General features: G+C 45.6%; 3 protein-coding genes across 3 annotated transcripts in view; 2 read left to right on the forward strand and 1 right to left on the reverse strand.

Annotated features, from left to right (window-relative positions):
* The first annotated feature begins 559 nt into the window (after positions 1–559).
* CMTM5 (CKLF like MARVEL transmembrane domain containing 5) lies at positions 560–17,086 on the forward strand. Its single transcript, XM_033924655.1, has 5 exons — positions 560–662; positions 1,602–1,726; positions 12,781–12,933; positions 15,553–15,654; positions 16,067–17,086. The coding sequence occupies exons 1-5, from the start codon at positions 560–562 to the stop codon at positions 16,208–16,210; spliced, it is 627 nt and encodes a 208-aa protein (XP_033780546.1). The 3' UTR covers positions 16,211–17,086.
* A 505-nt stretch (positions 17,087–17,591) lies between these two features.
* LOC117349960 (gastrula zinc finger protein XlCGF17.1-like) lies at positions 17,592–20,367 on the forward strand. The gene is made up of 2 exons (XM_033923753.1): positions 17,592–17,905; positions 18,460–20,367. The coding sequence occupies exon 2, from the start codon at positions 18,518–18,520 to the stop codon at positions 19,583–19,585; it is 1,068 nt and encodes a 355-aa protein (XP_033779644.1). The 5' UTR covers positions 17,592–17,905; positions 18,460–18,517; the 3' UTR covers positions 19,586–20,367.
* A 344-nt stretch (positions 20,368–20,711) lies between these two features.
* LOC117349959 (myosin-6) overlaps positions 20,712–26,465 on the reverse strand; it is a 45,347-nt gene continuing 39,593 nt past the window's right edge. The window contains exons 36-39 of the mRNA XM_033923752.1: positions 22,861–23,136; positions 21,361–21,456; positions 21,112–21,246; positions 20,712–20,856 (exon numbers count right to left, since the gene is read on the reverse strand). Coding sequence (XP_033779643.1) covers positions 20,839–20,856; positions 21,112–21,246; positions 21,361–21,456; positions 22,861–23,136 — 525 coding nt within the window. The 3' untranslated portion in view covers positions 20,712–20,838. The remainder of the gene's footprint in view (positions 20,857–21,111; positions 21,247–21,360; positions 21,457–22,860; positions 23,137–26,465) is intronic.

Consider the following 26,465-nt stretch of genomic DNA (forward strand, 5'->3'; position numbering starts at 1 on the left):
AATATCTCATTTCCAATCACCTACTTGTTCTCTCTTTCCCTCCTCACTCTTTCACATCTGTGACCCCTCCCCCCCCCGATGTTTCCCCTTCACCCCGTCCCCTACTGCCACTCTGTTACACCTGGGGACCCCAAAATGATCTCATTTTTGTTTGGCTAGGTGTGCATGAAAAACGTGTGTGTGTGTGTGCACAAGTTTCAGCCTCGTTTCCATGTGCTTGTGCAGTTCCTAGAAGCTTGCATGTGCTTTTTGACCCATGCACACACGCTTAGAGGGAACCCTAATCCCCAAATTCCCTTCACCCCCTTTCTACATTGCTTACCTTTCGCTCAGCCAACCTTCTAATTATGGCTTTAAACAAATGAGCTGGGAGAGATTGTTGCAGGGATACCAGTTTGTGTATATTTGTTTACTCTGTGTTTCACTGGGTGTTTACTTACCCCCCTCCCTTCCCCAGTAGTCTCCCTAAATTCCTAAACAAATTGATCTCTGATTAATAATGGGCTTCCCTCATTTGAATTGCGTGGTTGTGCCCAGTCACCGGACACCTATCGGGTATATGTACAAAAGCACAGGGCCAGGGGGATACTTGAGTATCTCTGGGAGCTGTCAAGAGCTGAGAGGACCACAGGTGGCACAGAAAGCAGGCCAGCATGAAAAGTGTGAGTGTGGAAAGGCAGAGAGCAATGGAGGGGCACGCTCTGGAACCCGTTGCCAGAGGTGGCGGTGAAAGCGGATAGCGTAGCTGGTTTTAAGAAAGGTTTGGACAAATTCCTGGAGGAAAAGTCCACAGTCTGCTTGCCCTGGATTGGTAGCATGGAATGTTGCTACTCTTTGGGTTTTGGCAAGGTACTAGGGACCTGGACTGGCCACCGTGAGAACGGGCTACTGGGCTTGATGGACCATTGGTCTGACCCAATAAGGCTAATCTTATGTTCTTAGGAGGGGGTGGGGGGAAGAGTTAGAGCTATCAATGCTACCGCAAACTGCAGCTCTCTCTGTATGCCCATTACTGCAGTGTACAGATGGACTGTTAAGCTCAGGATGTGTTCTGGCAGATGGACGCACCTATGCTAGGAGGTATCTATATGGCATGGAGAGAAGGTCCATATAAACTACAGGCCACTGAGAATTAAGCTGGAGACAGGGGCTGCTGAGAGGAGCAGGATGGAGAGGCTGAAGAACACAGGGAAAACTGGGCTCAGTATTACACTGTGGGGTGCTGGGAAGAGGCTGAGTCTTCCATAGGAGGGTGGTGCTAAGAGGGCTTGGTGCGTTGGGGGGGGGGGGGAAGGGTGTGGGAGAGGGTTCAGGTCTCTTCTTATTTATTTATGCAATTAATTTAATTATTTTCTATCCCATTCTCCCCAACGAACTCAGAACGGGTTATAGGTTTACATACATAGAATATATTGTTTTTAATGAGATACTAATGACAGGGGAGTCAATTCAGAGCGGTTTGCATGAGCTTCTGTCGAGGTGTTACAATACAGAGTTACAGTTGTTCATCTTCAATTGATCTAAATAGAGGATCTAGCTCCAATATGCAATTTTTTTTCTTCATTGCTACTCACATTACTGCTCTTTCTAACTCTCTTCAGGTCTCCTCACTCCTCTTGGTCTCCTGGGCTGCGTACTTGATGACTCGGTCTGGAGTGACCGCAAGCTGTCAGCAGCACAATACGGGTCTTCTTTACCAGAGGTCCCTGTCCCCCTGGACTTATTAGTAAGTAACAGATCCAGAGTGAGAAAATGTCTAGGCAAGTTGTGTTTATCCAGGGTTACCATATGGCTCCAGAAAAAGGAGGACGGATTGAGACATCCGGGCTTTACTTCCATTGCTTTCAACGTCTCTATCCGTCCTCCTTACAGCCAGTCCCCAAGTTACAGATGCCCAACTTATGTATGACTCATACTTAAGAACGCGGTTGCGGCTTCACTTGATTTCACTGAGCAGTCTTTCCAGAGGCATAGACTGCTACACTTCTCCTGAAACAGATTCAGGAATGATGCAGGGCCACATTAAGAGCAGGGTGTGGTTGCCTATGCTGTACCTTAGAGGGAAAACTGGTAGGGACAGTTGGCCCTTTTGTCAGCTGGGAGCAGAGGGAAGCAGCAAGAATCTTAAAATCTACATGTTACATATAAATCCGACTTAAGAGCAGTTTTTAAAACGTAACTCGTTCTTAACCTGGGACTTCCATTGCTTTAAATGGAAGAAAACACGGATATATCAATCCGTTCTCTTTTTTCTGGAACTATATGGTAACCTTATGTTTATGTTTTCTGGAGTAACTCTCCTCCCCACCAACCCATCTCAGCTCTTAGTAAATAACTTCTTTGAATTTAATATAGGCATTTTAAATTCTGCTTAATGAAACAACCAGGTAGCTCAAACAACAGAAGTAATACTTTACTAGTTGATTACAATAATGTAATTAATTGCAGTAACAACCTCATCTGTTCAATAAATATGTCTTAAGAGCTGATCTGTACTCCCTATACTAACTACTACTATTTATCATTTCTATAGCGCTGAAAGGTTTACACAGCGCTAAATCTAAAGGCAGAGTATTCCAAATTATAGGACCTTGTCCTTTGATGTTTTGAGTTCTCGATTTTTGGAGATGAAGATCTTTCACTGTTGGCATCTGTAAACAAATGTTGGGCTGCAGAGCAAAACAATCATTTGGGATTATAAAGTGATATAAAATGAATTATTTTGAAAATAATCAATAATAGTTGGCACTCCACTTGTGATCTTAGTGGGAGACAATGCAACTGAATCAATAGTTTTACAACCATGTCATGTGAAACTTATCTACCTGTCAGGAAGACCTAAGACATTTGAGGAGAGACTGGAAGCCCTGAATATGTCTACCCTAGAGGAAAGGAGGGACGGGGAGATATAATTCAGATGTTCAAATACTTGAAGGGTATTAACGTAGAACAAAATATTTTCCAGAGAAAGGAAAATGGTAAAACTAGAGGACATAATTTGAGGTTGAGGGGTGGGAGACTCAAGAATAGTGTTAGGAAATTCTTCTTTACGGAGAGGGTGGTGGATGCCTGGAATGCGCTCCCGAGAAAGGTGGTGGAGAGGAAAACGGTGACGGAGTTCAAAAAAGCATAGGATGAACACAGAGGATCTAGAATCAGTAAATATTGAAGAACTAAGGCCAGTACTGGGCAGACTTGCACGGTCTGTGTCTGTATATGGCCATTTGGGGGAGGATGGGCTGGGGAGGGCCTCAATGGCTAGGAGGGTGTAGATGGGCTGGAGTGAGCTTTGACGGAGACTTCAGTAGTTGGTACCTAAGAACAGTACCGGGCAGAGCTTTGGATTCTTGCCCAGAAATAGCTAAGAAGAAAAAATATTTAAAATGGATAAGGTTGGGCAGACTGGATGAACCATTCAGGTCTTTATCTGCCGTCATCTACTATGTAACAGAACTAACAGCAAGCAGGTTCCTGGAGTAACCTGGTGGTCAGTGTGTTGTGAGCTATACAGATGGGGACAGGCCCATATCTCACTCTAACTACTATACCTATGGTGGAATCTGGGAGCCTTCCAAAGCCCACTCTAATCCCACTGAACCTACTTATAGGTGAAACCTGCAGCTTTTCTAAACTTAAAATAGGATTAAAAGCATTCATTTTTAGAGAGTCCTTTAATGTAGATATGGACGGAATGACAAAGGTGGTGAAATCAGTTAGCTTAGCAGGGTTTAAAAAAGGTTTGGCTAATTTCCCAAAAGAGAAGTCTATAGGCCATTATTATTTATTTACCCCCTCCTTTACAAAACTGCACTAGCGTTTTTAGCGCCGCCTATGGCGGTAACAGCTCAGATGGTCATAGGAATTCTATGAGTGTCGGAGCTGTTACCATTCTCAGAACGGCTTACAGGTTAACATACATAATATATAATTACAATTTAGGTACAGGTTACAATTTGCCATAGTTACATTACAAGTTTTTACCCTAACTTGACACGTATCAAGGATCTGGTAGTAATATATATTTCTTTGAGATGGCTTGGGGAAATCCACTGCTTAATTTTAGGATAAGCAACATAAAATCTGTTTTACTACTTGGGATCTAGCGAGATTCATGGGACCTGGGTTGGCCACTGTTGGAAACAGGATACTGGGCTTGATGGACCTTCCATCTGTCCCAGTATGCAATTCTTATGTTCTTAAGTGAGCCAAGTATAACATAGTGAGCCAAGTGAGGACAATCAAACCATTGTGACATCACTGCTGAGGTTGGCTCTTGGGCATTGGTGGAATGAAGCCTTATGACATCACAATCTCAGCTCTGGATTCTGGAATGTTGCTACTCCAAGTACTGCCAAGTATTTGGGACCTGGGTTGGCCTCTGTTGGAAACAGGAGACTGGGCTTGTTGGACCTTGGGTCTGTCCCAGTATGGCAACTCTTCTGTTGGTTATGAATGGTTGAGGTCTTCTCTTTCTGGATTGGAGCTCTTTTCCTTCTTGGTTTTATTACCGTTTGTAGAAAAAAGTGAACCGCTGGATAATAAAACATGGTGTCGCGGTATACCAAATGTTTTACAAACAAACTATATTACAGCAATCACTTGCATTGTCATCTGCAAATCTGAAGTTCCCTTAACACAGGGGTAGGCAATTCCGGTCCTCGAGAGCCGCAGCCAGGTCAGCTTTTCAGGCTATCCACAATGAAGGAGGCAGGGCATGCAAATCCATCTCATACATATTCATTGTGGAGATCCTGAAAACTCGACCGGAATTGCCTACCCCTGCCTTAACAGATCTAATTTGAGGAATTGATGGCAAGTTATAACAAAAGTTTCTTAACTAGTAATCTAACATGACAATCCATAGAATCCAGAGTCACCCCGAGTATCCTAGATTCTAAACAGATTCATACAAAAGATCCCGTACAAGCAGAAGTTGGTAACCGTGAATAGACTTGTTCTCCTGAAATTTATGCAAATGTTTTTTTTAATTTAGCTGTGTGTGGAGGCCAGTACTTTGGAATCAGTGCGGGAGACCAGGCGATCAAGAGGGTTGTACAGGTGGGGGGGGGGCCCTGGTTGGTAGTTCTGCTTTATTCCACTGCTCCCCACCATCCAGAAATTAGATTGTAAGCTCACTGTCTATTACATGTTAAATATACAATGCTACGGATGCCTTTCAGTGCTATAGAAATGATAAATAGTAGTAGTAAAGCTCCCCCTCATGATTCGCGGTTTCTCTTACTTGCAAATTCGGTTATTCACAATTTTTAATTTTCTTTTTTTGCAGGCTTCCCCAACCTCCACGGACCTTACCTTGTGGTGGAGCAGGAGCGATCTTCCTACACTCCTGCTCCGTGCAAAGCCATCATCAAAATGGCTGCCATGATTTCCCGAGACTACAACAGGAACTCATGGCAGCCATTTTGATGACAGTTCTGCACGTGGCAGGAGCGTAGGAAGATCGCTCCTGCCCTGCATCACCGCTAGACCACCAGGTAAGGTCGGGGAGGCAGGAGGGTGCAGGCACAAAAAATTATTCGCGGGCCAGCTCTGCCTCTAACCCCCGCGAATATTGAGGGTCTACTGTAGTAGTATTTGGTTTCTTCTCCCTATCCATAACATTTTCACCTTCTCCACATTCATTTTTCATTCGCTTTTCCTCATCCTGTCTCCTATAGGCTCAAAGATATCTCCACAAAATACTGCATCTCATGTAATCCGAATAGTAGCGAGTAGCTAAAGACTGGAAAACCCCTTCCAAAGAACTCAGATGTGGATTAATAATTTGACATCATATGACCCCTTTACTATGAACCTTTACTATGAGCCTTGTAAGAATTAGTGGGAATGACATCAAGATGATTCTACGTGTTGATATTATTTTTACACTGTGTGTGTTTGATTTAAAGTGGTTTATCAATTTTTTGAAATAAATCCTAAATAAAATGAAAAAGGATGGAGGACAATGGAGAGTCTTGAAGTACCCCCTGAGTTCAGACAGCTGCCCCTTCAAACCCACCCTTAAAAAGCTGTCACCGAATATTCAAAGCGGGCAAGAGTGGCTACTTGGTCTTCAGCTAACGAACCTCTCCCTTTCTCTTTGCTGCCCTTCTCAGCATACACAGGGATAGCGAAAGAATCCCGAAGGAAATCTCCATGGCGAAGTGCAGCTGTAGTGGGTGTCTGATGCCGCCAAAGGCCTCGGGGGCACACTTGGCCTGGAAAGAGAACCACAGTCTGCTATCAGTGGAAGTGAATTATACCATACGAGTAACCTACAGGCGTCCCTTCCTCAATGACTCCCACCACTACTATACGGAAGAGAAGAACCTCTCGGTACCTGTGGCATGTGCCTGCATCATTCCCACCTCCCACGAGAAGAAGTAGTGATGAGCAAAGGTGTCGGATGACTTTGATGGACTGACTCTTGTCACCTCTTACTGTTTCAATTTACTGGAACATGCAAAAGATACTGTTATATATTAAACATCATTTTGGATGAGAAATATATTTCTTAAAATATTATCTTGTGGCTCACCAGCCCCTACATTCACCATTCTCTACAATTCTTCCTGCATAGCCCCCCTAGTCCCTCCATCCTTATGATTCCCCTCCTTATTCCCAGCTCCCCTCACAGCCAGCACTCCCTCCAGCTCCCCCCACAGCCAGCACTCCCTCCACCATTCCCTCCAGCTCCCCCCACAGCCAGCATTTTCTCCACCATTCCCTCCAGCTCCTCCCACAGCCAGCATTTTCTCCACCATTCCCTCCAGCTCCCCCCACAGCCAGCACTCCCTCCACTATTCCCTATAGCTCCCCCCACAGCTAGCAGTCCCTCCAGCTTCCAATACAGCTGGTGCTGTTTTTCCATGCTCTGCCAATCCCTCTGTTGGCAGAGGTAGGAATTGCAATCACGTTTTGCCAGTATAATATTAGTTTTCAGACTTCTGCTACATTTTGATCACTTTTTATCTTGCCCACTGGTGACTCCAAGGTCTCTGTGAATGAATTCAGCGGCCAGATACGTCTAGCCTTGAGAACAGAACAGTTTGCCTCTTGTGTTTGGAGCTCAGGATTCACCCTGCTCTCCCTCCACCCCGTACCAAGCACCTCCCTTCCTCACGGGTTAGGGAACAATCTGCCATTGTGCCCCCTGCTCGACTCTCTGCTGCCCTGCCTCCCTTCTTTCTTTAACTTCCTCTCTCTCACTCTCTGTCCCCTGCACCAGTTGGCTACTCCTTTCACAGTGAAGTTCCCTCTAGGGTCTCTGTCAGTAATACAAATGCGTAAATTCTCAGTGCAAGAATATCTAGTTTTACTCATTCCAGTGTCTCAGCTGTGGGTTCCCTCAATAACATAAATATGAACAGTTTTAGCTAGAGGTCACTCAGTGACTTCAGGGTGCTGTAGTTGTGTTCATATATCTACAGCTATATTTCTGCGTCTTTCAGTACACGCTCACCGCGTGCAGGCTATGGCCAGTGCTTTAGATTCATTGGTACAGATGGGCAAGACAGACTTCTGCCCAGGGTACCAAATCAGAGGCTTGCTGAAAACAGAGGGTTGACCTGCCTGCTGCTTGGACCCCACTGTGACCTTCCCCCTGCAATATTCAGCATTTAAGTGGCTATGGGGTTCCTACATAAAGATAAGACTTTGGTGCAGTGGTTAAAGCTACAGCCTCAGCACCCTGAGGTTGTGGGTTCAAACCCCATGCTGCTCCTTGTGACCCTGGGCAGGTCACTTAATCCCCCCCCTCATTGTCCCAGGTACATTAGATAAGAGTGTGAGCCTACCAGGACAGACAGGAAAAAATGATTGAGTACCTGAATAAATTAATGTAAATTGGTCTGAGCTCCCCTGGGAGAACAGTGTAAAAAATAATTTTAAGCCGTCCTCGGCCAGCTGAATAATTGGCCAAGTGCCAACTCTGCCTCTGGAGCACCCCCAAAATAGCTGGTTTCCAGGTTTTATTTCTATACCACTTATATCCTAAGTGGTTTACATTCAGGTCCTTTATCATGTTTCCCTCTCTGTCCCGGTGGGCTCAAACTCTATCTAGTGTACCTGGGGAAATGAGGGGATTAAGTGACTTGCCCAGGGTCACAAGGAGCAGCGAGGGATTTGAACCCGCATCCTCAGGGTGTTGAGGCTGTAGCTCTAACCTATGCACCACACACTCCCCTAGGTTCATGCTAATTGCTTATTTTCAACAGAACTATCCAATAGAGAATGACACGGGGACAAATGACATTTTAAGAGATTCGGTCGGTTACTCGGGGGACACTCGATGAAGTTACAGAATAATACTTTTAAAACCAATAGGAGGGAATATTTTTTTCACTCAGAGAATAGCTAAGCTTTGGAATGTATTGCCAGAGGATGTGTTAAGAGCGGTTAATGTAGCTAGTTTTAAAAAAAGGTTTGGACACATTCCTGGAGGAAAAGTTCATAGGCTGCTGTTGAGACAGACATGGGGGAAGCCACTGCTTGCTCTGGATTGGTGGCTTGGAATGCTGCTACTATTTGGGTTTTTGCCAAGTACTTGTGTCTTGGATTGGCCTCCATGAAGATGGGATACTGGGCTAGATGGACCACTGTTCTGATCCAGTATGGCTATTTTTATGTTCTTATAAGTTACAATGGACAGCTTGACACGGACATACAATAGGGTTGCTAGTATAGGTAGATCAGTACAACTCTTAACATAGTTAGGTCAAATACATGCAAGGGTGAGAGGTGAGGGTGCCCGGGAAGGTGGCGCCTCTTCCCACCCTCATCTCTGCCCCCCCTCGCCCCTTCCTCGATCCCCCCTGCCACCCGTGCCCCCTTCTCTTCCCCCATACCTCTAGTTATTGACCAGGAACTTCAACGTGCTCCTTGCGACCCTGTCAGCTCTCCCTCTGACGCCACTTCCAATGCGGGGCACACGGACGTGACATCAGCGGGAGAGATGATGCGGTCGCGAGAAGCCCGTTGAAGTTGTTGCAGTGGTGAACAACTGGAGGAAAGGGGGAAGGGGGCGTGCCCATGGTGAGGGGAAGAGTGGGAAAAGATGGGGCTGGAGTGGAGGAGGGGTGCTGGCGCCCTCATCAATATAGCGCCTGGGGTGGTCCCCTCCCCCCTGTTACTACGCCACTGAATACAAGTAGATACGCCAAGATATGAACCCCATATCTCCGACAACTGCATTGGCTACCAGTAGTACTTAGAATCCAATACAAAGCATTCATGCTATGTCATCAATTTTTATATACCAATATCCAAAAAATTCCACGTAAAATACAAAACAACTTTGTGGGAAAACAAATTTTTCAATTAGTATCTCTACCAGAACAGGAGCCTCAGACTTATTGAGCTGTTTTACCACTACGGATCTTTTTTTGAACCAATGTTTAAAAACTCATGTTCACCTCATTGGCCCGAGTTCCACCCTACCACCTACTTATTGTGACTTATAAAACTACTTTATTTTATTTAATGCTTTATTATTCAATTCAATCTAATCTTTTTCTTAAAAAAAAATTATTTTTATAAAAAACCCAGAAAAAATGCCGGAACTGTCTCAGGTGGTGCAATTAACACACAGCTACTCCCACAAGTCGCCTTGCGCAGAATCGGAGTCACTTTCCAAACAATGTGTGGTCCTTTTATCAAGCTGCGGTAGGGGTTTAATGCGTGATGAAATGTCCGACGCGCTAACCCACTAGCGCAGCTTGATAAAAGGACCCCAAAGTTGTTTTGTATTTTGCGTGGAATTTTTGGGATATTGGTATTATAATACTTAGAACCACAAATTTTCATTTGATTTTAGATCAACTTTTATATGGCACGATTCCCGAATTTTTAAGAGTTTGATGTCTGGTTGCCAACCATCAAGATCATTGTGCACTGTTGAAAACAAAGGCCAATCCCAAGTATGTGGAAACCAATGCCCTGACCTTTTCATGTACAGGACTAAAACTGTGGAATGGCCATGCTGGTCAAATTCGGGAATGTGGGAATAGGAGTTCATTCAGGAAACTGCTGAAAACGCAAATTATTTGTTGATGCATTTCTTTGAGCATTTGACCTATTGCAAGGATTGAATCTTTCTGCTTTTGTTTTTATCTGTTCTGACCTGTTTCAGTATTTTATGTATGTAATTTTATTGTAAACTGTTTTGGAATAAAACGGTATAGACATTTTTTAAATAAATAGATCATTGTTGGATCCTCAATATGTGTATTTGTGTACATTATTCATGGACCAAAGGGTACATGTATTTGTGTGTCTCCTGGTGCGCATACACTGGGATGATGGTGACAGACACAAATAGCCCTTTGTGCATCTTTCAACCTCTTTAGGGAGTGTTCTCTGTCTCTCTCCCTCTGACTAGAGGGTTTTTGTTCCTCTTTCCTGTGGAAAACCATTTAGTGGGTGGTGGGGAGAAATCCCTGTCTTCAAATCCCTGTTGTCTCCTCTTCCCCCTCTAAAGGGATGTTCTGGAGAGAGAAGGAACCGGACTTGCAGGACTCCGGGGAAGCCCCGAGCTTGGTTCTGGATAAAAGTTTCTTGAGGTCCAGGAAAGGCATCTTATTGGCGGCAGAGCTGGTAAAAGACTTACAATGCTCTAATTCCATCAGACTGTCTCTTAACTTTGGTGTCTTTTTGCCTGTATCCCCTCTCAGCTTCTTGATGTCATACTTCCAGATGTGGTGTGAATGCAGATGTGCTCCCTTGCTCAGTATGCTACAGTGCTATGATGTTGGGGTGTGTGAGGGAGTCTGTCTTGCAGAATGCAGTGTACCTGTGTCCTGATCTGTTTGTCTTGGTAATGCAGCTGTATGTGTTTATCTAGGGGCGGGGTCTGTTAGGGGCAGGGATTGGTCTCATTGTGTGTGTATGTGGGAAGTCTCTCTGAGTAGTGCAGGGTCTCATTGCTGGGTGTCTCTCTGGTGTCAGATGTGGGTCTCATTTCTGGAATGGGGTTTGGGTGTGCCTAAGGTGAATGTATGGGGTCTCATTGCTGGGGGGATGGGGGACTGTGCGTGTGTCTGCTCACCAGGGTCTTGTATTCACTAGCATTGTCGTTTCTCTGTTGCCCTTCTCTATGTCCTGTTCTAGAATCTCATATCCTCACCCTCGCTGCCCAGAACCCTTAAAAATCAGTGTTTCTGCTCCTCTTTGTTGCCCCCTTGCTTTCTTGGTCCTGACTTTCCCAGGACTGTCTTAACTGTTAGGCAATTTAAGTGGCTACCTCTAGGGGTTGGCAAAAAACTGTTCCACATGTGGCCCACCAGGTCCTATTTTGAGGCCCTCGGTATGTTTATTATAATCACAAAAGTAGAATAAAACAGTTTCTTGATCAGATGTCTCTTTAGCTATAAATGACAATATTATTATTAACACAGCCAAAAGGAAAGATTTATAAACTATAAAGAGTTTTACCTCATGCAAAATTGTCATTTCTTTAATAAGACATTAACTATTTTTTTCTGAAACCCTCCAAGTACCGACAAATCCAAAATGTGGCCCTGCAAAGGCTTTGAGACCATTGCTCTAGCGGGAGTCCTCTGCCTACAGTCTTGCCAGGGGAGGGGGGGGGGGGGGCTGTTTAACTATTACATTTTTGATTGTGAGGAAAAAGGAGATATTGATGCCTCTGTAGAAGACTCTGGTGAGACCTCATTTAGAATATTGTGTACAATTCTGGAGGCCGCACCTTCAAAAAGATATCAAAAGGATGGAGTCGGTCCGGAGGAAGGCTACTAAAATGGTGTGTGGTCTTCGTGATAAGGCGTATGGGGATAGACTTAAAGATCTCAATCTGTATATTTTGGAGGAAAGGCAAGAGAGAGGAGATATGAGACAGATGTTTAAATACCTACCTGATATAAATGTACATGAGTCAAGTCTCTTTCATTTGAAAGGAAACTCTGCAATGCAAGGGCATAGGATGAAGTTAAGAGGTGATAGGCTCCGGAGTAATCTGAGGAAATACTTTTTTACAGAAAGGGTGGTAGATATGTGGAATAGGTTCCTGGTACAGGTGGTGGAGACAAAGACTGTGTTTGAATTCAAGAAAGTGTGGGATCTCTTAGGGAGAGGAGCAGATAGTGGATGCTGCGGATGGTCCATTTGGCCTTTATATGAAAACAAAATATTGAAGTAGTATCCCCTACTGGCAGCAATGCAATTGGAGGACTCTCCCTCAGCTTAGAAGGAACAGTGAATATGGGTAGTTTTCACTTAGCTTCATTTGCCTAAGTAAGTAGGTTTGAGAAACTGCCTCCTTATGGAATAATGTCCAACTGTGTGTTTTGACACATTGGCCTGAGAGAAGGGGTGTAGAGAATGACATGGGGACAAATTTTCCCCCAACCCCGCGAGTTCTTTTCCTGTCCCTGCCCCTTTCCTGCAAGCTCCGTCCTCATTTGCACAAGCCAGAAACACTTTATAATCATAAGTGTTTGAGGCTTGTGCAGTTAAGGCAGAGCTTACAGGACAAAACTCACAGGGACGGGATGGGGAAATTGAGTTCCTGTGGGGACGGGGACACATTTGTCCCTGTGCCATTCTCTAAGGTGGTGAGAAAGTAAATACTTTTATCTGGAATTAGCTCACACCATTTTCAGTAGGTAGCTCAAGATGAACTAATTCAGGCATTTCCCTGTATGCTCCTTCCTCCGTCCCCCCCTTACTGCTTCTTTGTCTCCAGGGCCTCTGGTTCTCCTTCCTCACTGTCCTCCTACCCTCAATTCCCCTCTTCATTGATTGTTTCTTTCTTCCTCTCCTCAGGCACTTTGCACGATTGTGTTTATCTGTTTGTTGGTCTCACTGACCTCACACGTGTCAGCCGCACTGCTGGAGTTCTTCATCACCCTGGCGTTCCTCTTCATCTACAGCACGCACTGCTACCAGCGCTTCCCGGGAGTGAACTGGCTTTGTATGGTGAGTGGCCAAGCCCTCAGGCCCACCACATCCTGTTCCCAGTAGCTCCTAAACTGTGATAGAGAGGCTGGTGGAGTTCCTTCATGCACTCTGGCAAAACCAGGGGTAGCTCAGCTTGACAATGTGGGGCCTATCACTGGTATACTGTATAGACCCAATGCATCTCATGTTGGGTCATAAGATGTCTGCATCACTGGAAATCAGACCTGCTTCAAACTGTCCCTGATGGTTGGTAGCCCCCTGGTAATCCTATTTTGTAACAGAAAAGTCAGATTGAATGAACCTTGAGAGAGAAGTGGAGAGCAACATTGGAAGGAAAAAGCAACAGCCATGACTTACCATGAGAAGAATAAGGACAGCAGGAAGGGGTATTTAAGCTTTGTTTCATGGTGGGTTTAAGGGCAGGTTAGACCAATCGCTGCGCAGGATGGTTAGAAAGAGTGGCGCTTGTCTATTGGCAAAAGCAGGGTGGAATAAAGGAGGACTGTTCTAGATGACCTTCTGTGACCCCTCTGGTTCCATCTTCCCATGATTCTAGACCATTTTTCCATGATTCTAGATGACTTCTAGAGTCTGCTAGAGCCTATGACTCTCCAAGAGTTCCTAAAGACTCCTTCAGCTTTGTCTTTGACTATATGTGACTAGAGGTTTCTTTAAACTCTTTCAATGATTCCAGATGATCCTGATTTCAATGATTCCTGAGATCCATGTAGACAGAGAAACAGAGAAAATGACAGCAGACAAAGGATTTATGGCCTATCCAGTCCGCCCATCTATTATCTTCCTAGAGGTTTCTTTAAACTCTTTCAATGATTCTAGACGACCTTCTGAGACCCCTCTGGCTCCATCTTCCCATGATTCTAGATGACTTCTAGAGGTCTGCTAGAGCCTATGACTCTCCAAGAGTTCCTAAAGACTCCTTCAGCTTTGTCTTTGACTATATGTGACTAGAGGTTTCTTTAAACTCTTTCAATGATTCCAGATGATCCTGATTTCAATGATTCCTGAGATCCATGTAGACAGAGAAACAGAGAAAATGACAGCAGACAAAGGATTTATGGCCTATCCAGTCCGCCCATCTATTATCTTCCTAGAGGTTTCTTTAAACTCTTTCAATGATTCTAGATGACCTTCTGGCTCCATCTTCCCATGATTCTAGATGACTTCTAGAGGTCTGCTAGAGCCTATGACTCTCCAAGAGTTCCTAAAGACTCCTTCAGCTTTGTCTTTGACTATATGTGACTAGAGGTTTCTTTAAACTCTTTCAATGATTCTATATGACCTCCTGAGATCCATGTAACCTGAGAAACAGAGAAAATGACAGCAGACAAAGGCCATATGGCCTATCCAGTCCGCCCATCTATTATCTTTTCCTATCGATAAGACAGCAGTCCCGCCTGTTTTTCTTTGATCTTCTGACATTCTTTTCAGATTGATCGATTGTTTTCTTTAAAATGTACCACCCCATCGATTGTTTGTCCCTTACTTGTTCTCTTTTCTTAGAATATTGTAGTTCTTATCTTTTTCTTTCTGTTTACTGTCTGTCTATGGTTTAAGTCTTTGGTTATACTAACATGCCCAATGATGTCATGTACTGTTTTTAACTTCATTTTACTATTGCCGTATGTTGTATAAATTTTTATTATTGTACACTGCCTAGAAGGCGGTATGAGAAATTTTTTGAGATCTAGTCCTGCCCTGTTTTTCCTTGATCTCCTGAGCAGAGGAGTAGTAAGTTGGAGGGGGGGGAGGGTAGTCAGCCCTGGGTGCCGTCATGGTGGGGCCGCTGGCACCCGTCCTCCTCTCCATTCCCCGCTCCTTCCTGACCCCCCTGCCGCGCACCTCTTCCCTCGTACCTCTTTGATTTTCTTGGCGCGAGCAGTATCACAAACTTGCTGCCCGAATCACTGTCGTCTCTCTCTGATGTCACTTCCGGGTCCCGCGCCTAGGGGGAGAGCTGAAATGACGCGGGCAGCAAGTTCATAATGCTGCTCACGCTGGTAAAATTAAAGAGGTACGGGGGAAGGGAAGAGGCGTGCATACTCGGCATGGGGGGTTGAGAAGGAGCGGTGGGGGTGGAGGGGTGCCATGCACCCTCATTACGCCAGTTCTCCTGAGGTTCCTTCTAGCTCAAATGTTCTATGGTTCTAAATGACCTCTGGATATCCAGTCCTGCCTTGCCTTTCTGTCCTCCTGAAATTCTTTTTAGCTAGGGACTGTCCGGGTGCCCGGAGGGATTTCTAAAACCTGGAAGGCCCTGAGCTCGAGGCCGCATCTGGCAGGCCTTCAAGCAGGAGTGGATGTGACACGATGATGTCACACACATGCATGTGATGTCATTATGTCGCATCCGCACAAGCTCGGAGGCCCTGCAGACACAGCCCCGAGCTTGGGGAAGAAGAGACGAGGTTTGTGTGGTGGCGGAATGGGGCAAGGCCAGATATCCTCTTTTTTTAATGATGAAATCTGGTAACCCTATTTCTAGCTCTAACTCTATGATTCTAGTTGACCTCCAGGGGGCCCATCTGTTTATTTCATTCTGGACGACTTCTTGTCTTTGTGCGATTCTAATTTGTGATTCTGCTGCCCTAATTCATTTTCTTTTCCTCATTTCCTCAGGACTTCCTCCGCTGTGTCAGTGCTGTGATTATTTTCCTAGCTGTGTCGATTACTGCAGTCGGAGACAGAAGTGGAGGAGGGGGAGGAGCTATTTCTGCTGCTGTAAGTGACTATTTTTCATCTCTCCCGTTCCCTCAAATGGAACCCAGCTTCAAAGCGTGCTGAGGCTTTGCCGTGGCATTCCTGCGCACTGTGAGTGCCTCGGAGCGTGGTGTGGCTGTGCCGTGACCATTGGATAGGGTTACCGTATAGCTCCAGAAAAAGGAGGATGGATTGAGACATCCGGGTTTTACTTCCATTACTTCCTTTTTCTGGAGCCTTATGGTAACCCTACCACTGGAGCCTCACAATGCTGTTTGGCTGTGTCATGAAACTCCTGAGCACTGTTAGAGCCTAGAGTGTGATGTGCCTGCGCGATGATGTCACTGCTTCAGAGCATGGTGTGACTGCGCAGTCGTTGCACCAAGTTCCTGTGTTGTCTCATAAATTTTTGTCTTTTTTCTTCTCTCTCCAGCTCTTTGGCTTTTTGCTCACCGCAGTCTTCTCTTACGATATTTATGAGATCTACCATTATGGGATCCAGCTCGCAGAGATGCAGAACCTCGCCAGCCCGAATGAACCGCCCGCCTCTCGAAGTGATGGCTGTGCTCTTAATTAAGCGTGAGGGTCCTTTGGACTCCTTTCCAACCGTGCAGGGCAAATAATTAACAATGTTATTTTAAATATTCTGAGTAGTGCTGCAGTTGCCCCTGTGCCAAGGATTACCTCAGCTTCACAGACAGCCCTTCCCTCACCCTCAGGCTCTAACTAGTGTGGGGAGAAGCCTGCTGTCAGCACCCCTCCTCAAATTACCATTACCCACATCTGCAATCCATAGAGGAAATGGTCACCTTTTGCACTGTCACTTAAACTTAGGGGCCCTTTTACTAAGGCGTGCTAACTGATTTAGCATATGCTAATCGATTGTGCGTGCTACATGCTAAGGCGCTCATAGAATATAACGGTTAGCGCTCATAGAATAAATCGGTTAGCGCACCTTAGTAATTTAGGAAGCGTAGAGCATATGAGACCCAGCAAACTCAGAGATGCTAAGTTACCCTGTACCAAACTGGAGAGTCCTGGTGCATTATGAGACCTGCGGAACTGAGCTCAATGGACAGGATCAGGCACTACAAATCCCAGACTGCCTTGGGAAGTAAGTTCAAAACCAGGACTGGCCAAAACGTTTGTAGCTCAGAACTGGGCAATTTGGCAGCTCTGCAAACTTGTGTTATTGATGGAACTGAAGACTTTTGTTCTTTGTAATAACTATGATGAAAATAAAACAAAATAATCCCAAGTTGTGTATCTGTGCGTGAGATTTCCTGTCCACTGACACTGCTGTAGCTATGTTCCACCACCTCGCCCCAAGTTGATCCAGGCCTGGTTTTGTCCCTTTGCATTCAGGGAGGTCTAGTTCTGATGTCTTAGGCAAACTAAGATGATCAGAATTACAAATCTCTGCATGCTGTCAGGCAGAACCAGAACTGGACCAGCTTGTTCAGTGGACTGGAAGAGAGTTCATGACCAAGACCTTCTGGAAACTGGGAATTTCTGATAACTATGGGGTGAGGGTGGGGTGACTGAGGAGCCCCTGTCTACATTGCTGAAGAGGAGGGTGGTGATGGAGGACTAATGTCTCTGTTTCCATTTCTAGGAGGTGTATCTTCCTATCTCCATTGCTGGAGTGGGAGGGGATAGAGGACTTATCTTGTCTGTATAAGCTGGAGGGGGGGTGTTGATAGAAGTCTACCTATCTCCATTAGGGGGGGGTGGAGGACTCATCTCCCTCTCTCCATTGCTAAGGGTGATAACAGATTCTTCTCCTTGTCGTTATTGTTGGGGGGTGGGGGTGGTAATAGAGGATTCATTTCCCTATCTCTATTGGGGGGGGATAGAGGACTCATCTCCTTGTCTCCACTGCTGGGGGGCTGATTGAGGATTCGTCTCAGTTGACAGAGGACTTGTCTCCCTATCTCCATTGCTGGGGGTGAGGGTGGATAGAATTGTCTCCCCGTCTGTGCTGCCCTGGGGTGGGGTGCAGGACTCACTTTCTCTCTTTGCTGTTACCCGGAGTGATAGAAGGCTTATCTCACTTTCACGGCTGCTCTGGGGTGGAATAACCAAGAGCTGATCCAGCTTTCTTGCTAACAAGCTCTCTGCAGGCAGAGTGCAGGGGAGAAGACCAGAGGAGGGGGGAGGGGAGGGGCTGCTTTCTCAGCGCCTGCGCTCTGCCTGTCTACCATCCACAGCCGAAGCACAGGCCTCCCTGCTCCTGTCTGTGTGCAGCCCTCTCACCATGCATCAGCTCCAGGTGAGTGCTCTCTCGTCAGGTCTGTCTCCCCCCCTGTGTCTTTCTGCAACCCTCTCACCATGTACCAGATCCGGATGAGCACTCTCTCGTACTGTGTGTCTCCCCCTCTGTCTTTCTCCAACCCTCTCACCATGCACCAGATCCAGATGAATGCTCTCTCATACTGTCTGTCTCTCCCTCTGTCCGTCTTCAACCCTGCCACCATGTACAGAATCTAAGTGAGCACTCTCTCTTACAGTTTGTCTCTTTTCACCCTCTCTGTCTGTCTGCAGCTCTGCCTCCGTGCACACGGTAGGTACTCTCTCTCTCTCTCTGACACTGTCTCTATCATTCCTTCTGTAATCAGGCACAAAAGCCATAAGATTCTCTCTCTCGCTGTGTCTCCCTGTCTGCGACCCCATCATAAGCCAGATTAGCACTCTTTTCCTCCCCAAACTTCCTCTCTCGCTATGGAGCCATCACACAGAATCTGTCTCGTTTGACTCTCATCTAGAATCTCTTCTGGGTGCTCCAGTATAAAGAACTTCTCATGCTTTTCTTTCTCTCTCTTGCAGGTGCTGCACTGCTGCTGATGGTGAGGATTTGGTAACTGTCTACCCCGTTCCCTTTGCCATGGAGGAGGCGGCCGAGTCCGCGCCACTTTCACAGCACGCAGAGGTGGCCGCAGTGGTATTCCCCTGCAAGCGCTGTGGTGTCGAGTTCCCTCGGCTCTGGGACCTGCGCTATCACATGCGCTCACACCCAGAGGGCCGGGCCTACGCCTGCAAGCTGTGTGGTAAGGCCTTCTTCCGCTCCTCAGCGTTACTTCGCCACGAGATGACGCACAGCGGTGAGAAACCCTTCAAGTGCCCCGAGTGCGGCAAGAGCTTCGCTCAGTCAGTACAGCTGGAAAACCATTCTCGTTCACACACAGGGGAGCGGCCCTTTGCCTGCCCACAGTGTGCAAAGGCCTTCATGTCTTCATCCCACCTGGCCCAGCACCGGCGTATCCACTGGGCTGAGCGGAAACACACCTGCCCACTCTGTGGCAAGAGCTTCCTGCGGCCCTGGGATGTGGTACAGCACCAACGTTTCCACACTGGTGAGCGCAACTTCTGCTGTGAAGAATGCGGCAAGAACTTCTTCCGTTCCTCCGATCTTCTTCGCCACCAGCGCATCCACACTGGTGAGCGTCCCTTCCGCTGCGAACAATGTGGCAAGAACTTCTCCCGCTCATCTGTCCTGGCCAAGCATGCCCGCACCCACACCGGTGAGCGGCCCTACAGGTGTGAGGCTTGCGGCAAGGCCTATATTACTTCCTCGCAGTTGACTGAGCACCGGCGCGTCCACACTGGTGAGAAGCCCTACCTGTGTTCTGAATGTGGCAAGGCCTTCACCTACTCCTTCCTGCTTCGTCGCCACCTGAAGATACACAGTGGCGAGAGACCCTATGCCTGCCCTGACTGTGGCAAGGCCTTCAAAACCTCTGGCCACCTCCACAAGCACCGACTTGTCCATTCCAAAAAGGGGCAGGTCAAAGCCAAGTCAAAGGCCAAAGCTGGGCCTCGTCTTCCTTCCACCCCCCGTGGCAGGCGGTATCGCAAGCCCCCAATGGCAGAGGAGGGAGAGGTGAGGGGGTTGCTGGAGGGAACCGGGCATGGGGAAGAGGAGGAAGAAGATGAGGAGGAGGATGGCTGTTAATAGGTGAGGGGTCATTTTTGGAAGAAAGAGACTCATCATACAGAGAACGTGATAAAAATGGAGCTTGAATCAAATCAGAATTCATGTGTGAACCACCATCTCTGCACCTGATTTACAAACTTTGTATATAGAAAAATGCTACTGTGGCTGATTCAGAAGCTGTATAAGGCCCCTCTGCTTTTGTCTCCGGAATATGTGGACCCGCATATCTTCTCTCTCTATGTTCTTGCTTTGGCTGCATTAACCCTGGGTATAAACTCTTAATATACACACTATAATCACTACATTGACTGTCAGCCCATGTATGGCTCTGCCACGGTGACCATTAAGCTCCAACTGATCAAATGACTGTCCCATGGGCTCGATTAAAAGGTTGCTATGAATCCGTACATGGATTGCTGCCTCTACTTTTGATACACTGAGATTGTGTATGGACTGCTGTCCCTGCCTCCATGACACACAATTTATATGGACTACTGCTCTTTGTTCTCCGTATGGACTGAAGTGAACTTGCACACGCTCTGTTGTCCTAAGTTGGCTGTACCAGTAATCTGTATTGATCCTTCTTCCTTTCACTGGATCTCAACGTGAACTGTATATATCACTGTCCTCGATTCTTCCTTTATGACCACGCTTCAAGCACTGGGACTCATCCAGCAGGGTCACTGAGACCTCCTGTCGGGATCAGAGCCCCATGGATGCCAGCTGGACAATGGGGCTCCTGTAGAAGCCTCACCATGATAGTGGCTGATGTGTAATAAAGCCCAGAGCTTTCTTCTCTCTCCTGAGTCCTGTCCTTTCCTTATGGAGGCGCTATGGGAGTAACTATGTGCCTGTGTGATAAATTTCTGGTGCCACTCTCCTGTATAGGGTGCTGTGGTGAGGCAGAGGGCATCTCTGTGGGCCCATTATCCCCTTCAGCGGTATTACAATAGCTGTACCAGCTCTCTTGTGATTGGTAAGACAGTGAGGGAAGAAGAGTGTATATATATATTTGTCTCTGTTTGTAGGCACATGTAGGTTAGAATATGTGCACATGTATGTACATGCACATGTGTGAGCATATGAGTAGTGGCATGGAGAATTCCTTTCTCCTGCTGGTCAGAAAACAAAAGACAAGAGGAACTGCCATGACACCAATATATTTTAACTCAATCTTCCTACAGATTCCAATTTACTAAATATACATAAGACATTGCCCAGTAAAGCCCATGTGAGGAATCTCCTACAGATAAGTCCTGAGATGTGGGTTACTATTCATCTGGGAGTTTCTGTAGAGAGAAGAGAGAGAGGAAAGGATGAAGAAAAACTCATGAAAAGACAGAAACTTAAGATACAGAAACAGATAGGATAATGGGAGAGAGGGTTCTGGGAAAGTGCACACTCTTGGTGTGAGACAGAGAGGATCCTGGGATAGTTCATACTCATGGTATGGGACAGAGAGGATTCTGGGATAGTGCACACTCTTAGCATGGGGCAGAGAGGATTCTGGGATGGCACATGCTCTCTATGAGTTGTGTCCTCACCTTCCCTCCAATATCACGGCTCTTGGCACGCAGTTTGTTGACCTGGGACTCTGCGATGTCAGCCCTCTCCTCTGCTTCATCCAACTCATGCTGAACCTTCCGATACTTTCCGAGGTTGGTGTTAGCCTGTTCCTCCTAAGGAAGAAAAGAGAAAGATGAACAGGAATCAGTCCCATGGGATCATCAGAGAGACACAGAAATAGAAACAGAGAGAGAGAGAAAGACAGAGTGCAGACTAGAGGAACTCACAGCCTCCTCCGCCTGTCTCTTGTACGCCTTCACTTTGAGCTGTAGCTTGTCCACCAGATCTTGTAGTCGAGCCAGGTTCTTCCTATCCTCTTCCGTCTGTGTGGAGAGAGGAAAATGGGAAGGGTGGGTGTAGATAGAGAGGTAATAACCCAGTAAGTACCTCAGGGTTACATGGCAATTCTGTGCTGACCCAAAGGCACACTGTCTGTCCAAAACAGCAGCTGGACTTTGGATAGGATTCCTAAACTTGAGTGCACAGTTAGGGGCTTTAAATTTCTGGTGTAGTGCTGCATGGGAAACCAAAGAGCGAAGATGGCCAAAAAGAACGAAGGCTGGGGCCTCAGAGCCAATAAAAAATCTTTATTAAAAGTTGACCTGACACAGCTTTGTTTCAGCCGTGATTGTTAATTGTTTAGCAGATTCAATTACATCAACAGTTGGGTGCTAACAACTAATTATTGATGTTAATTGGCACTCAATATTTGCACGCACATCCGGCTGTGTGATACTCTGTAAGGGGGCATGGCAATGGGAGAAGCATGGGCATGTCAGGGACATTCCAACAATTTGCATGCGTATTTATAGAATACTGGGTCAGTATGCCTAACTTGGGCCCCCATCATTTAAACCAGGTTTCAGCGGGCATAAATCTGGCACCCATAAGGAGAACAACATAAGAATAGCCATGCTGGGTCAGACTGATGGCTCATCTAACCCAGTCTCCTTTTCCCAAGAATGGCCAACCAAGATCTCAAGTACCTGGCAGAAACCCAAAGAGTAGCAGCATTCCAGAGCTGAGATTGTGATGTCATAATGCCTTATTCCACCAATGCCTAAGAGCCAACCTCAGCAGTGATGTCACAATGGCTTGATTGTCCTATACATAGCTCAGATAAAAACATAAGAGTTTCCATACTTGGACAGATTGAAGGTCTATCAAGCCCAGTCTCCTGTTTCCAACAGTGGCCAACCCAGGTCCCAAGTACCCGGCAGAAACCCAAAGAGTAGCAAAGTAATGTAATGTAATGAGAGATCCACGCTTAAACACTATTCTATAAAGGATGTGGACCCTTTTCAAGAATAGCTTTTAGCGACATCTTTTTCTTTCTGGAGCCTAAGTTTGAGCCCCATTTAGAGAATCTAGCCCTGTCTAAACTTATCAACTTGAGTAGCTCATGTTCTAGACTGTGTTCAAGGATGTTCTAGATTGCTTCCTTTAGAAAAAAATAATTCTCTGGAATTTTCTACATTCTATCACTTGAAACTAAGAAATATCTGGGAATGACTGAGAATTTAACTACAAAATTCATGAATAAAGGATTTTTCTAGACTAATGGTCTCAAAGGCAGAAGAAATGACAAGAAATATTCTAAATTTGACCTTTTTGACCCGGATTGGCCTAGCACTGAGGAATACGTAACAATGCTCTTGATTTATAACATTAATGTAATTATAGAGAATATTCTGGAAAGACTATTACATGTCCTACAGGAGCACTACCTGGTAAGTGAGCTCTTTAATGCGCCTCTCGAATTTCCGTTGGCCTTTCACAGACTCGGTGTTACGCTTCTGTTCTGCTTCCAGTTCATTCTCCAGCTCACGCACACGGCCCTCCAGCTTCTGTAGCTGCTTCTTGCCGCCCTTCAGGGCGATCTGCTCGGCCTCATCCAGCCGCTGCTGCAGGTCCTTGATGGTCTGCTCCATGTTCTTCTTCATCCGCTCCAAGTGTGTGCTGGTGTCCTGCTCCTTCTTCAGCTCCTCTGCCATCATGGCTGCCTGATGGTTCAAGAAAACATTAGAATAGAAGGAAGAGGAAGAGATAAGAGAGATGGAAAGCAAGGGAATTAAACTGCAGTATTAGATAGACATAGTGAAACTCCCAAATGCTAATGGGTTCGGTAGATATAGTTCTATGAAATTGCCACATCTTACTCAGTACCAAATGAAGAGGGAAGCAAAGCACAAAACGTCAAATCAAAACAAACGGCACAAAGGCCCTCCAGGCGATGGTGATCGACGTATATTTTATTGAGAAAGACCCGACACGGGCCGTGTTTCAGCGTGTCCTGATTTTACAAATATATTTTTAACAGACATGCCAAAACACGGCCCGTGTCGGGTCTTTCTCAATGAAATATACATTGATCCACATCTTACTCAGTGCCAGCTCAGAGCACATTCTGCTAGAATACAGTCAGGGCACTTATCTTCCAAGCCATCAGGCATCCTAGAAGGAATGGCATAAATTGTTGGACAGATACTAGCCTAGAGGGTAGAGTAGCATGCTGAGCAGCGGGAAAGACAGACTTCAGCTCCTGTTTTTCCCATTAAGAACATAAGAATTGTCATATTGGGTCAGACTAAAGATCCATCTAGCTCAGGGGTGCCCAACTCCGGCTCTCAAGGGGCGTAACCCAGTTGGGTTTTCAGGATTTCCCCAGTGAATTTGCATGAGATCTATTTGCCTGCACTGCTTCCATTGTATGAATATTGACCTCATGCATATTCATTGGGGAAATCCTGAAAACCTGACCTGGCGAGGGCCGAAGTTGGGCACCCCTGATTTAGCTGGCACTCTTGGTGATTTTGGGCAAGCCACTTAGCCCTGTCAGCAAAGGGTACAACAGTTGTGGAGGGAGGCAGAGCCTGAATGGAGAGGCCTAGGCCCCCAAGCCCCCCCCCCTGTGGATACGCCACTGATGTGCATTAAATACAAATTGGTAACATTATTATGCCTTATCTCCACAGTTCAAGGACGGATTTAAAACAAAACAAGAACAGAACATCTAAAATTATATTAACAAATATACTTGAGTCAATGTTATAAAACAGCTAAGATATTTATTTTGCAACAAAACATTTTTAAAAAGTATTTCCTGAATCGAAAATAATGACCCCATGATCTCGAAAAGAAAGGGTGTTGGTTCCATAGCTCAGCTATATGGCACTGAATTGAAGAGGAAAGTGGTCTGAGAGGTTTAAGGTTTTTAAGCATCGGGCACCGCAATAAGTAGAGATTACAAACATTACATTTTCTAGACAGTCCTTGCAATGGAATCGCTAGATCTACCAGTACATGTGGACTTCTCTGTACAAGATCTTACAAAGAGTCACACAGATTTTAAATTGTAAAAAAGAAATGTTTAAGACTGTAATATTTATTCCCCCCTTTTACAAATCATAGCGCGGTTTTTAGCTCCGGCCATGGCAGTAACAGCTCCGACGCTCACAGGAATTCCTATGAGCGTCGGAGCTGTTACCGCCGTGTCTGACGCTAAAAATCGTGCTACAGTTTTGTAAAAAAGGGGGGGTTAGGCCAAAATTTAGTCTGAAAGCTGCAATCGACGAATCAAAGAATTTGAACAAGTTGTCAAAATTTAGATTACAATCACCAAGTTTGGATAATATTAATGATTGTACCAACATCTCAAATGGCTCTGATGCAAACAAATTTTCTAATGGTTCTCAATTGCTTGTACGTGCCTGTGCATAGTTAGTAAAGGATCAATTTCAACTCCCAGAATTCTGGAATGAAGGTCCAGGGTAAAGTGATTTCCATTAGAGGATGTAGAGTTTCTATATTTGGTGGTGTGGGACCCAAGCCATTGGTTTTATTTGTATTTCATTTCAAATGATGGACCGAAGCCCAGTTTTCCATTAGACTAATTCTCTGTAAGGTTGCATTTCTTTTTTTTAAGCTCAAATCTTTTTTATTTTGAAAACTTTTTAAAATATTCAGACAGAAGAATATGTAATTCAAAATATTTCCATAATACGGCCATAAACAAAAGCTAGTAGGGATACCTATCTAATTTACACACAAAAACAACCCTCCCACCCTTTGCCCCCTCCCTGCAGAGAGTGTAGTATCATCCATACACCTATTTACCACATTCATATCCACTCATACACATCCATTACATTTAACCTTTATTTCTCACATACCTATTAACTGGCAACCATATTTTGTCAAATTTTGTTTTTTCCCCCTTTTTTTCCATAATAGCTGCTTCATATTTCCCGATTATACATACTGAATTCCACCAGAAAGGAAATGACAATGAATTTGAATCCTTCCACGCTTTAAAAATTGACTGAATGGCTACCGCTGTCAAAATGGCTATTAATCTAATATAATTCTTGCTTATGTCAACCAAGGGCTCCTTTTATGAAGGCGCTTTAGGGCCTTAACGCGTGGAATAGCGCATGCTAAAATGCCACGTGCACTAGCCGCTACCGCCTCCTCTTGAGCAGGCGGTAGCGCACGCTAATTCAGTGCATGCGCAAAAAATGCTAGCGCACCTTCATAAAAGGAGCCCCAAATCTTCCAAGATGACAATGAAGCCGTCGGCACAATGCGCAGCGGCCGCTAAGAAAGCGAATAGAATGCTAGGAATAATCAAGAAGGGTATTTCAAGCAGAACGAAAAAAGTTATCCTGCCGTTGTATCGGGCGATGGTGCGTCCGCAACTGGAGTACTGCGTCCAATATTGGTCGCCGTACCTAAAGAAGGATATGGCGATACTCGAGAGGGTTCAGAAGAGAGCGACATGTTTGATAAAAGGTATGGAAAATCTTTCATACGCTGAAAGATTAGAGAGACTGGGGCTTTTTTTGCTGGAGAAGCGGAGACTTAGAGGGGACATGATAGAGACTTACAAGATCACGAAGGGCATAGAGAAAGTGGAGAGGGACAGATTCTTCAAACTTTCGACAACTACAAGAACGAGAGGGCATTTAGAAAAATTGAGAGGGGACAGATTCAGAACCAATGCTAGGAAGTTCTTCTTCACCCAGAGAGTGTTGGACACCTGGAATGAGCTTCCAGAAGGCGTGATAGAACAGAGTACAGTATTGGGGTTCAAGAAGGGATTAGATAATTTCCTGAAGGAAAAGGGGATAGAAGGGTATAGATAGAGGGTTACTATAGAGGTCCTGGACCTGATGGGCCGTTGTGTGAATGGACTGCTGGGCATGATGGACCTCTGGTCTGACCCAGCAGAGGCACGGCTTATGTTCTTATATTATGTTCTTATAACACCTGCATATGTTAACGGCATACTTGTAGATACTAATATTAGAAAAGCGTAGGCTCCAACGTTCCT

The sequence above is a fragment of the Geotrypetes seraphini genome, chromosome 16 (assembly GCF_902459505.1).
Source record: "Geotrypetes seraphini chromosome 16, aGeoSer1.1, whole genome shotgun sequence".
NCBI lineage: Eukaryota > Metazoa > Chordata > Amphibia > Gymnophiona > Dermophiidae > Geotrypetes > Geotrypetes seraphini.